A 12,932-nucleotide genomic window follows, 5' to 3' on the forward strand; every position below is an offset into this window, starting at 1 on the left:
ATCCAGGTCTGGAACCGGTCCTCAAGATCCGGTTCTGGAACCGGGTTTTCGGACCAAGTCTGGAACCGGTTCCGGAACCGGTTCTAAAAACCTGATATCCAAGAACCGGTTTCTCGCGGAACCGATTCCGCTGGAACCGAAACTTTGTGATCATCCCAAGGCTAAACCCGAGCTACTGGCAGGCTGTGAACAGTATGCTAGATGAAATGGTGGAAGCGACAGGTAGGCGCCCAGGCGGTAGCCGCTTGTCTCATTTGGCTAAATAAACTCGGTAACTGGCAAAATCACTGGCTAAACAGGAAAAGTGGCCAATTCATTTGGCTAAACACCCACTGGTGGACCAAAATTTCTTTTCTGGGGGCACAAGCGGGTCTGAGCGGGGAGGGCACAAGCGCATGATCCTCTTTGCATTTTTTGAAGTTGAACTTTGTGCCTCCTTTACGGGTCTTTGGGGGCTTTCGGATCCAGATCTGGAACCGGTTTTTCGGATCCAGGTCTGGAACCGGTTCTGGAAACCGGATCTCCGAAAACCGGTTTCTCGCGGAACCGGTTCCGCCGGAACCGGAACTTTGTGGCCATCCCTAGTTCCAATTTGGTATGTCGAATTATAACATGGTACGAAATGGACTAATTGAGCTCCCAGTTCCACTCTTTGACTGGAAAAGCAATTATTTGAAGTTGAAAATACGACTTGTGGTTTTCCTTTATATACGATGAATAAAAATTAATCGTAACCAGGGCCGCACTCACGGGAGGGGGCCATCAGGCCAAAACCTCCTCCAAAACTTCCTAATTCAACTTACATTTGTACAATTTCTCAATAAAACCATTGTTATTTAACAGGGAAATGATAGATGTAGCATGAAAATGTGGTCTTACACTTCATCTGTATTCTTTCTCGTGTAAAAAACAACCTAGTTCTATCATTTTTTCTGAAAATATAGGTGGAAGTATTTTACAAATAGTTATCGCCTTTCCGGATGCAGAATAATATCCGTTCAATACTACATAGACGTAGTGGCTTGTAATATTGGAGCCCACCCAAAAGCCTGGACCCCTCCCGACCAAAATTTCTGAATGTGAGCCTGATTTAAGATAACTAAATTTTAAATGTTTAATTTGTATAAACGAAAAGATACACACCTATATATAGTAGCTCGAACTAATTGATCATCTCACAGCAAGAGTTCGTTCATTAGTGAATACCACATTCCGCCTTATGCAAAGTCGTTTTGACGTAAGATTGGCGTCATACTAAAGGTCTGACTACTGCAGGAAACATGTTAGTCGCACTCTTTAGTAAGGCACTAATCACGCTTAAGAAAAACTCTGCATAAGGCCCATTGTCTCCAAGTGCCAAGAAGGTAAAAAAAAAACAGTTACAAGTATTTCGTCATTTTTTTAAAACTATTTTGAGATTTATTTTCCACGGAAATTGCTGTTGGGAAAGCTAGATAGTAATTATTAAAGAAGAACGTAATTTTGTGACCTAAAATTACTGGGCTTCAAATTGTCACCTGTTCTCTGCAACAACCGCAGAACTCTGCAAGAGGCTCCAGTCTAGTATGTCGGATAATAACATGGTGCGAACGGAGGCTAATTGAGCACCCAGCGCCACTCTTTGACTGGAAAAATAACTACTTCAAGTTGAAAACACGGTCTCTAGTTTTCCCATATGTACGATGAACAGAAATTATTCGTACCTTGCTTTTTTTTTTAAAATAATTGAAAATGTATTCAAAGCAACTGACTCGAAAAAAAAGTCACGAATAACCTTCAGAATGGTCATTAATTCTCCAATTGCATTTTCTGTTTCTTACATTGTTGTAAAAAGTAGTGTTATCCATGAGACGAAGACGAGACGAGAAACAATGTTTCCTTGTCTCGATTCTTGGAAAGCTTTTGTCTAATTTTGTAAATTTATGTCCAAATTTATGCTCTTATTTTATTCTCAGTTTTATCTAGTTATAAAAGTTATCAGAATCCATTCACATCATGAGCAGTGTTTCTTCCATACATGTTTTTTTGAGGGGGCACTGCCCCCCCCCCGGAGCTCTGAGAGTGGACCCTGGAGGAGACCAAAATAATACGTATTTAATATAATAATAAATAGAAAAGTGCCAGCAGTACTCCCCCAGAATACTAAGTGTGACCCTCCCGGAACATTATTTCTGAAAGAACGACTGGTCATGAGAGACTCACGAAGGCTGTGACAACACTGAAATCACATTTATTGATGGACTATATTGTGTAACGATTTGTGTATCTTTAAAGGTTGATAAATGCTCTTTATCTTTAAAGGTTGATAAATGCTCTTTATCTTTAAAGGTTGATAAATGCTCTTTATCTTTAAAGGTTGATAAATGCTCTTTATCTTTAAAGGTTGATAAATGCTCTTTATTGTGAACCTACAACCACTTTACGAATTTATAGCTTTAAGCACTTCATGTCTCATTTCCGAGACAAGAAAAATGAAATGAAATATTTGAGTTTTACGTCCTACGCTTATACCGGTTAGGCTAAAGGAAACGGTGACTATGAGAAATGAATGAAATGGTGGAATGAAGAAAGTGGGAGGAAACGGGAGAACCCCGAGGAAACCCACGCACACGGTGTTTGTCCACCACAAAATTCACTTGGCGGGGACTGGGATCGAATCCGGGACCTTTTCGAGACAAGAATCAAGATGAGATGAGATAGGAATTTTCTAGTTTCGTGTGTAACATTAGTGAAAAGAATGCAAAATCTTACAATTCATATACCCAAGTTGAAAATATAACGTTTGCAAAATACTGTTTAGTTGAATTGCATGAGCAGTTTGGTCATATACATAAACCTTCGATGTTCATACTTCATTTAATTTTTTTACTATTGGTTTGATACTTGACAACTGAATATAAATTTAATAACATTATTATTATTATTATTATTATTATTATTATTATTAGTATTATTATTATTATTATTATTATTATTATTATTATTATTATTATTATTAGGTATTCTGCTTTTTTGCACGTCTTGGGACTATTTCTTTTTTTTAAATTTTGGATTTGCACTTGAAAATATTTCTTCCACGTTTCTCCATCTTAACCTTTCTCTTTTAACTCCCAATATTTTTTATTTTTTCTTATTTTTCAAATCACCGATCACTTGTGTTATTCTTCTTCCTATTCTTTACTTTCCTTCCATCTTTCCTTCTATGGCGGTCTAAAGAAGACAATTTCTTCACAAGATGTGTCCAATCTAATTGGTCTTCCTACGAAGTATGCTCGCTAAAAGCGTTCTCTTCTTCTCTATCCTTTTTAAAAATCTTCATTTGTTTTTCTTCTATCCATTTTATCTTCTCCATCTTCCTCCAACAAAACATTTCGAAGCTCTCTAAGGATTTGTTCTCTAACTTCCGTAATGTCCAAGTCTCTGAATAATATAATCCAATACTTCATACATAGGATATCACCAGCATCTTCCTTTGTCCAATATTAAGAGTGCTAGTTAAGAGTGGTCTTTTCTTGTTGAATGCTTCTTGGGCTATGACAATTCTTAAGCTGATCTCTTTGGTGTAATAAGAGTCTTGAGTCAAAACACTGCCCAAATACTTAAAATGATGGACTTTTTCACGTTCTCTTTGTTCTACTCTGATCAGTAAGGGCGCGTTTTACAGGATATTCTTATGACTCCTCGAGAATTATGTGAAGAAATATTAGAGTTAATTTTTACTATTGGTTGCACATAAACTTTTCAGAGGCTACCAAGGGCGCTGATCTTGAGGGCCCCGGGCCCCAGTGAAACTCATGTGGCCCCCTATTGTATTTATGAATACACAATATTTGGCATAATTTGAATTCAATTTGTCTTGAAATCCTCATATATATACCTTCTGCATCTGAATTCCGCCCCTCCCCCAATTTACAGAGAAATCAGTGCCCTTGGAGGCTACGTCCAAAAGAAATAAACCTAGATTTGTACGAATTCCTTTTAGGTCTGACAGCCCATTTTTCCCACAGTCAGAGGTGTAATTTGAACGATAATATTGGAGTATTTACATGATAATTTTATGGCAGATAAACAAAACAGCTATAATACAAGAAATTATGGCAACTTTGTCACAAGATTGGTATATTATTTATATTTTTAATTTAGAATGATTAAGAAAACGATGGAAGTAGGTGCAATATCATAACTACAAATAAACTACAATGATGAACTATCTGCTTCACACAATTTGTTAATTGTTTCACTATCGTTATGTCGTTGCAAAAATATCAATGTTGACCCCATGCGCTTTGCTTTGTGTTCTGGAATCAGTTGCTTCGGCACCCACCTGGCACACAACTTCTTGAACAACAGCCGCTCCGTGACAATAGTATGCAATAAGCAGTGGCGAAGGGTAATAGTTTCAAGAGGGTAGGCCCAATGTTCTACTACTACAACTACTAAATAATAATAATAACAATAATAATAAAATGAAACAGATTAGACATAACTATTTTACTACAGAAACAGAAGACAAATTCACATAAATTTAACGTAATTGTAGTCCATCGACAGCACTTATTCGATCCATATCTCAATTTTAATAATGAAATTCAATTCACGTAGGTGACTCATAGCTGATTTTAATTCACCGTAATGCAATTTAATTGTTTTAATTCGGGTGATCGGGTGGGGAAGATGAATTACCACATTATCTGCGCTTTACAAGAAACATATGTTGTTTAGTTTATTTATACTGAAACAAAAACTCTAAAATTCCGTCTTTAATTATATTGTTCAGAACACATGACAAGCATTCAATCAAATCGTTTTGTGTGTCACTTAATTCCCCTTTAAAAGCAGTATCATACTTAAATATTTTTTTATACGCTGCTCTTTATATGTTAACAACCCCAAATAATTTTTTGTACCAATGCATGCAGAACTCTCTTGCCCTCTTTTTGTTCCATTTTCAACACAAGCATTGGTCTTCGTTCCTTAATAAGACATTAGTTTTCCAAAGACTACTGACATAGAAGAGTCTTTAATTGGAATTGTATTACGTTCATATTCTTCACTTACTGACATTTTCTGTCATTCACTTTTGCAAATGTACGGAAAATATGTCACAATATCTGAAAAAAAAAAAAAAAACACTACTCAATTCTAATGAATTCAACGACCCTGGTTTCGTACAGGTTTGCGTCAACGTAACGGAATAAAAGGGCATAAGTTTGCGATAATAGGCGTATCACCTTTAGAATTGCTTGTTCCAGCTTTTGCGTTACGTTAAGAATCCGCAAAATTAAGTAAAGTTAGTACGGAATGGGGCCCTACGTTCTTCTTGCTTTTTATTTGTTTGACATCGAATCGAAATCGAAGGTCTCGAGAGAAGCGCTTTATGTAGAAACGAAAGTCGATAAGCGCTGAGGCCGGTCTCTTTCGCAGGTTATAACCAACACGTTCTCTCGCAGGATTTTCATAGTAGTTTGGCTGTAGTTCTACTGCCGCCTGAGACACTGCTCAGTGAGCCTCCCAGCAGTGGTGCTAACCACGATTTCTTTGTCAAACAAGATTTTTTTTTCAAAAAAAAAAAAGTATTATACATTCTGTGCAAGGAAAATAAATTAATTATAAACTATAATTTCTGAAAGTAAACGGGTAGGCCGGGCCTCAGGGCCTCTTACGACCCTTCGCCACTGGCAATAAGGAGCGTGAAATCTGCGGGAACTGCTGGCTCACGACGTTAGGTCCATGGACCTGGTACAGGTGACGATGGATTTCAATCGGTGCTATGCCTTAAAAACTTTTTCACTGCTCGCACTCCTAACGCGGCGGAAGCTGGAATAGGAATGTCCATCTTCAATCACTGCCATACGCTACTGAGAGCACTAGGGAAGTTGCGCTGGTGCATGCGCCATTCTAGGATCTTACGCTCTCACTTGCATGCAGTCGCTTCGCGCAAAATACTGTTTCCTAGCTATGGGATGCGTGAGAAAGCTACTTTCTGGATACGCCTCGTATAGAACACTTCGAATCCGTTTCCCAGTAATGTAATATTGTTTGTTGGTGACGGGTCGAAGGAAACCGCCTACTAAACTAGCATTGCTGTTTTTTTCATTTAACTTACAGAGCCTTATCAGTGTGGAACCCAAACGGCTGCTGAGTATGGGAAAATATACCATTTTGGATTGAAAGAAAAAATAATCTTTTTCCAACAACTTTTCTCTTTCTTTTCTTTTTTTTTTTCGTGTATTCTTAACGGAGATAGCTTATAGCTCGGGATATTTGATATATGCTATATACAGGATGTTTCAAAACTACACCGACAACATTTGGGAGGTGGGTGATCCCTGACACCAAGATAAGACAAAAAGTATAGACCAATCTGGATGCACAAATGCTTTCTTTCGGAGTTATAGGCTGCCAAAAACATGTAGAAAATGAACTTTAAAGGTCCATCGGTCTTTAAAACTATGGGACCAACAGTAGTCGGGTCAAGACTTCATTTAGGAACTAATATATGCGCTATCAAAAATACATGTTTCCGAGTCCTGTGGTACTCACGCAACAATCTTTATAGAGGAAGTTTGGTTACGGGCATATTATTTGACGTACTCATTAACTACTTCTACCTAGGTATAAAAATTGTTGCGGAAGTATCGCGGGATTCTGTAACTTGGATATTTGGATAGGGCACATACTAATTCTTAAGTGAAGTCTTGACCCAACTGCAGTAGGTCCATTAGTATTTGAGATATGGACCTTTAAAGTTAATTTTTTCATGTTTTCGGTGTCCTGTAACTCCGAAAGAAAGCATTTGTGCACCCAGGTTGGTCTATACTTTTTGTCTTATCTTAGCGTCAGGTACCACCTCCCAAACGTTGTCGGTGTCTTTTGAAACACCCTGTATAACAAACATAATTAAAGTTATTGAACACTTGCATCATTTTATTCATTTATTTCTATGCGAAAGGATTCTTCTCTTTCCTTTGATAATATTAATTTTAATTTTCAAAAAATATGGAACTTGAATAGATATGAAGAAGAAACCAACACAATCAAATTTTTCATTAATTTGGATGAAAATAGAAGAACCTTTCCCTTATGATCTAACAGGCTTAAAGACCTAGGTATCTAGGTATTCATTATTATTTTTGGTGCAATTTTATGATTGAAAACGATCTGAAATATGATAAACAAATTGGTCAAGGGAAATATTTATTCGTGTGATGTATTTAAGATAATTTATTAAATATTCTCATTTTAATTTGGTAATAAATTGTGACTATTCACTGGTGCTGGAGGTCTATCACACGAACTCTTATACAATGAAGCTCAAACATTCACACGTACAGGAATTCGTCATACATAAGATATTTCTTAACAAGGAAATACTAACAAATAAGACTTTTCCAAGTCAGAGAATGAAACTAGGAAATCATTCTGTAAGTAGACAAAAGACAAAAATCAGAACTGAGAAATTGTGGGTCTGTGGTTCAGAAAATTCAGAGTCTTGTTCAAGTGATGATACTAGAAACGTCGTCTTTATTACCAACAGCTTACCCAGAGACTAGTGGTGCTTATGGTTTTCCATTGGCTAAATAACGAAGCTCTCGTTTTGATAAGTCCAATTTATAATTCGACTATTACCGTCGTATTTAACAACACATCTCCTTTATAAACTTAATTAAATTCATCTAGAATACAAGATCTCAGCTACATCTAATGTTCATTGATTTATTTCCTCATAATTAAAACTTAATCTAAATCCCTTATTCTAGTTATTTTGGTAATTAATCTGGACCTATGCGTGTGTCACAATGAGGATTTAAATACCAAAATTCTGAGTTACACAAGATTACGTTCCACACCTATTTCCAACAAAGAGAGGCTTTTCTCTCTCCATTTTTTACTATTTTTACTCATAATGGGACTGTTCTATGACCCCGCACTTTTGAAACACCTGTATAGTTACACGAAGCAATATTTAAAATCATTTCGGATACAGTACTTGGTGTATTTTTTATCTCCTTACAATTTTTTTTTTTTTTTGCAAGTTAATGAAAAAATTATGCTTTGTACCATAAATGAGAGAAGAGTTTAAAAAAGCAATTTTATGTATCTTCAAACTATGATGAAAAGTCCTTATATTGGTTCAAACAAAACCAAGAACTATCTAAAAGGAAACGAAATTTAATATGCCTTACCATGCTCTGATGAGACTTGGAAGCACATACTGGTAATGACTGACAGAGTTTGACACTGCGGTTGAAATAGTTTCGATGCCCTGAGTATTTCAGTTGGCAGTTCACAGGATGACACTTATCTAGTGGGTCCAAATCCACAGTCTCACATCGGGTTACTTGACGTAAAGAGTAATAACCTGAAGAGAAAATTGAATATGCACGTGAAAAAGAAAAAGGGCACAAACAATGTATTCATACTTTAACATTAAAAAAAAATAACTCTGCCCATTACGACTCTGGAACTTATTAGATAAATATCAACTTTCTGACCAGAGTAATACATTTACTTCTTGTAACTAAAATAATGTCTTACAGTGTCAATAACCTAACATGGCCTTCCTCAGACTCTCAATTGATTGCTGAAGAAGACAATGATATTGTTCAAACTATATAACATTATTTTGGTTTAAATAAATGCTTAGGTAAGTGTATTTACTCTGTTTAGAAAGTTATTATAAAAATATTACACTAAAATCGTAAACTATGCTTACATAAAAGTCTTATTTACATGAGAAATGTCCTTCAACTTTTAAACAACGTACAGGTTCAAAGTAGCCATCTTCAGCACCCAAACACTGTCAACACCGCCGCTCCGGTCTGCTCCACGAACTATGTTCTATCTTCTGTCAACAATAATAGCTGTACATGACGAAGCGATGTTTTCTGATAACACATTTAATGTAGCTGGATTTTTCTGATATGGCGCTATGCTGAAACGCAATGCCTCTTTTTGTTTTATAGGATGATATATTTGATGATGACTATTCCATCCTATTAATGATACTTTTTTTCTTGGCATGCTGTAGGCTTCAAATTGGTCATCACTGGAATCCAAGAGCTGTAGCAAGGTTTCAAATTGGTCATCTCTGGGATCCAAGTGCTGTAGCAAGGCTTCAAATTGGTCATCCCTGGGATCCAAGAGCTGTAGCAAGGCTTCAAATTGGTCATCCCTGGGATCCAAGAGCTGTAGCAAGGCTTCAAATTGGTCAGCACTGGGATCGAAGAGCTGTAGCAAGGCTTCAAATTGGTCATAACTGGGATCCAAGAGCTGTAGCAAGGCTTCAAATTGGTCAACACTGGGATCCAAGAGCTGTAGCAAGGCTTCAAATTGGTCAACACTGGGATCGAAGAGCTGTAGCAAGGCTTCAAATTGGTCATAACTGGGATCCAAGAGCTGTAGCAAAAAACACGTGCCACACAACAACAGTTTGACGGTGCAGATGAAGCAGTGTGTTATGATCGAATTTCTCACAGCAGAAGGTGCACCTCCTATTGGCATTTTCGGAGAATGACGGATTTTGCACGGAGGACTGAGTAAATATCAAAATTGTAAGATATTGGGTTCTTCGTGCTTGTACAGAAAACTTCACGATAGTAACGAAGTGGAAGGCTACGCACTGCAATGGATGAACCATTTTGCAATCACGTTGATTAACTAATTCGAGAAAACAAGTGCATCACACAGGTAGAACTTCCTATAGATTGCGGGATATTATGGGAGCGAGTGCAAGCGATAATCACCGATTTAGGATATCGGAAAGTTTGTACACGGTGGGTTCTGTGGAAGCTGGCTTCTGATATGAAACAGTACGGAATGAACATTTAGCGAACAGTTGCTTCAGAGCCATGAACGTAATGATTACGTATGAGTTCTTCAATAACACTGCTACAGATTATTATACTCGGGTACACTATTTATACTCTAAAAACAATATTACTTCCATCAAATATTGTCACAAAGGACTAAAAGAGTTTAAGATTTTGCCATCATCAGGTAAAATCATCCTGACAGTCTTTGGGAAGTTCGTGCTATAGTGCATGGATATCCTGCCTACATGAACTACCATCAATTCTGATAAATACTGTAGCTCTCTCAAAGAACTGAAAACATGGAGTTCATCCGCAGATGAGCCTCTCATTAAGCACGACAATACTAGTCTCTCACACTAGTTCAATGCCAACTTAGAAGATTCAGCGTCTTAGTCATACCTCATTCTGCATACAGCCCAGTTTCATCCTTTTCCGAAACTTAATTTCACGCAGTCGAAAAAGTTATGAACCTTTCGTGCACGAGATGGCGTTAATGTCCCAAATCGCAGGGTGTTTGAGTCCCTAATAGGTCCGGCCTAACGTCATATGACAACTAACAGTTGAAGTTAGCAGATATATTGGAATTCTTATAATCAGATGAAGATACTGCACCATGAAAATGAATGTACTTTACACAAAACTGTACTTCATTTTACAATTTTATTTCGATAAGGGCGTAAATGTTGCGCAGGCCCATAAAGAAATTTGAACTATTTATGGACAAGATGCATTATCAAAAGCATCAGCGAAAAAAATGGTCCATTCGCTTTCCTTCTTGAAATTTCGATGCCCAAGTGGGCGACCAATCACGGAAAAAGTAGATGCTATTCTGGCAAAAGTTGAGGGCAGAATGTAAGCAGTTATGACACTGCCAATGATCTAAACATCAATCATAAAACAGTGTTGAACCATTTGGAGAAAACTGATTACAAAGATATGATAGACTCTTGATTATATGTAACCCACATTACTTTGCTGTTTACCTTGTTGCAGCATACTTTAGGATATATTTTTTCATCAGGCGCTGCAGATATTATTTCCTTATTAATATAATTAATTATGAGTACCTATGAAAATTTTTCAGATGTTTTATACGTAAAATCCTCTCTTGAGAATAGCTTATTTAAGTATTGAAAACCGCATCGAATATCACCGACAGCTCTCAATATAATTGCGAACATATGTAAAAACATACATACGTAAAGTCAAACTGAGAACCTCCTCTTTTCTTAAGTCGGTTAAAAATGTCATAGAACTTACCACAAGACTAATCTATCCGTTATAAAATTTTCAAGAGAAATGGATTAAATGTCAAGTTGTGGGGCTGTTAACAAAATATGAAGAAACTTGCGTGAACATAAAAAAGAACTATTTAAAAAAGACACACTAGGAGTAAACTATTCCTTGCGAATTTTTCCCAGAGAAGTAACTTACATAGAGCTGTTAATTAAAAATTCGTTTATGAAATATAAACAATATCTTTATTGCTGATTTTATTTTTATCTACTAAATCATGCTTACTTTTTTGACAATACGTAAGAAGAAATTTGACACACACGCACTCCTGGAGAATGTTCTAAAAAACTTAAGAATTTCCATCGAACAGATAGGTAGATAGTAAAAAATCGCTTTCTTTGTTCGTATGTAGGGAATAGTGAACAGCATTCTCGATTTTGGGCTTTTCAAAAAACCGAAATCATATTTTAAAAACTTTCAAAAACTGGTTTTGGTTTTCAAAACCGGTTGGGCTTTCTATTAAGAAACGGGATAGGGTTTAAAAACGCACCGATTTTCTATATAAAAAGAACATGTTTTGGTTTTCAAAATTGTTTTAGTTTTCTACCAAAAAAGTTTCGGTATTAAAATCTCTTTGATTTTCTCTCAGAAACCGGTTTCGTTTCTCTATCAAACCCGATTTCGATGAATAGTCCAACCGGTTTTGGAGAGAATCGAACTAGTTTTGGAGAAAACCTAAATGTCAGTTTTAAGTTTCCAGTTTTCCTAGAAATCGATTTCCGGTTTTAGACTTTCAACGCTACTGTGCTACGTATAAGTGTCGGAAGTCTTATACAACGCTCTTGTTCATCTGTATGTCTGTCGGCAGGTAACAGACCAAAAACGGTAAGAGACATCGAGATGCGGCATTTTGGAAACGATACAGCGTCCCAAGAATAGGTTTCATCTTTTCCGTTAACTTTGTATTAAAAAAAAAAAAGAAAAAAAGAAGTTTAAATTAGCCATTTCCGGTTTTCAAAGTTTATCGCCATAGAACGAAAACGGTAACAGATAGCGAGAAACGGTTGTTTTTCCTGCAAACAATTCAGTGACACCATGGGAATGCGAGACACTCTACCAAAACCACAAGTGGTTCAATTTTAATATTACTTCAGATTTCAATACTGATTTCCACAGAGTAAAAACAGTAACAGATATCGAGATGTAGTTTTTTTTTTTTTTTTTTTTTGCAATAGATTTGGTTTCTCGACAGTACGTTCTATTTTGTCCTTGTATCATCTATTCAAACTAACGATGAAGTTGTTCAAATTAACGATTTCCAGTTGAGTTGATTTTGAGTTTAAGGTCCCGTTCAGCAGCGAGGCTATATGCGACGTGGACCTATTGATTAAAGTAGAATCCGAACCACATGAGCTCCCGCTAACGATTTCCAGTTTCAACCTTTATCACCGTAGAACAAAAACCGTAAGGCATAGCGGGTAATGGGTTTCTGATATGGATTCAGCGTCCGAGAAATAGATTCCATCTTTGATCTTATTCATCTATTGCAACCACTAGTTATACATGTACTTCTTCAAGTTTGAATATTGAATTCCCATAATTTGGAAGTCTACTGTAGTTTCAGACTGTGAAACAAACATCAGTTTATATTTAAAAAAGAAAAAAAAATACTGTTGTGCTCATCGCAAATATGGAGCCATGAAACGTGTACAGTCATTGAAATGTTAATTTCGATTTTCTTCACCATCACCAAAATTTCTTCTCTTTTATCGTCCCTCCAAAGGAAAAATTCGAATTCTTCGTTTCAGGATGATTCAAGTTTAGTGATTGAAATAAAGAAATGGATCTGTCTTCATCATTGTTATTAAAACTACTGTTCTG

General features: G+C 36.5%; 1 protein-coding gene across 1 annotated transcript in view; it reads right to left on the minus strand.

Annotated features, from left to right (window-relative positions):
* Positions 1-12,932, minus strand: part of LOC145667976 (uncharacterized) — a 208,475-nt gene that overhangs the window by 140,312 nt on the left and 55,231 nt on the right. Inside the window, exon 5 of the mRNA XM_081735403.1 lies at positions 8,187-8,362. Within this exon, the coding sequence (XP_081591529.1) occupies positions 8,187-8,362 (176 nt within the window). The remainder of the gene's footprint in view (positions 1-8,186; positions 8,363-12,932) is intronic.

This window comes from Thermobia domestica, chromosome 1, assembly GCF_964235325.1.
Source record: "Thermobia domestica chromosome 1, izTheDome1.hap1.1, whole genome shotgun sequence".
Taxonomy (NCBI): Eukaryota; Metazoa; Arthropoda; class Insecta; order Zygentoma; family Lepismatidae; genus Thermobia; species Thermobia domestica.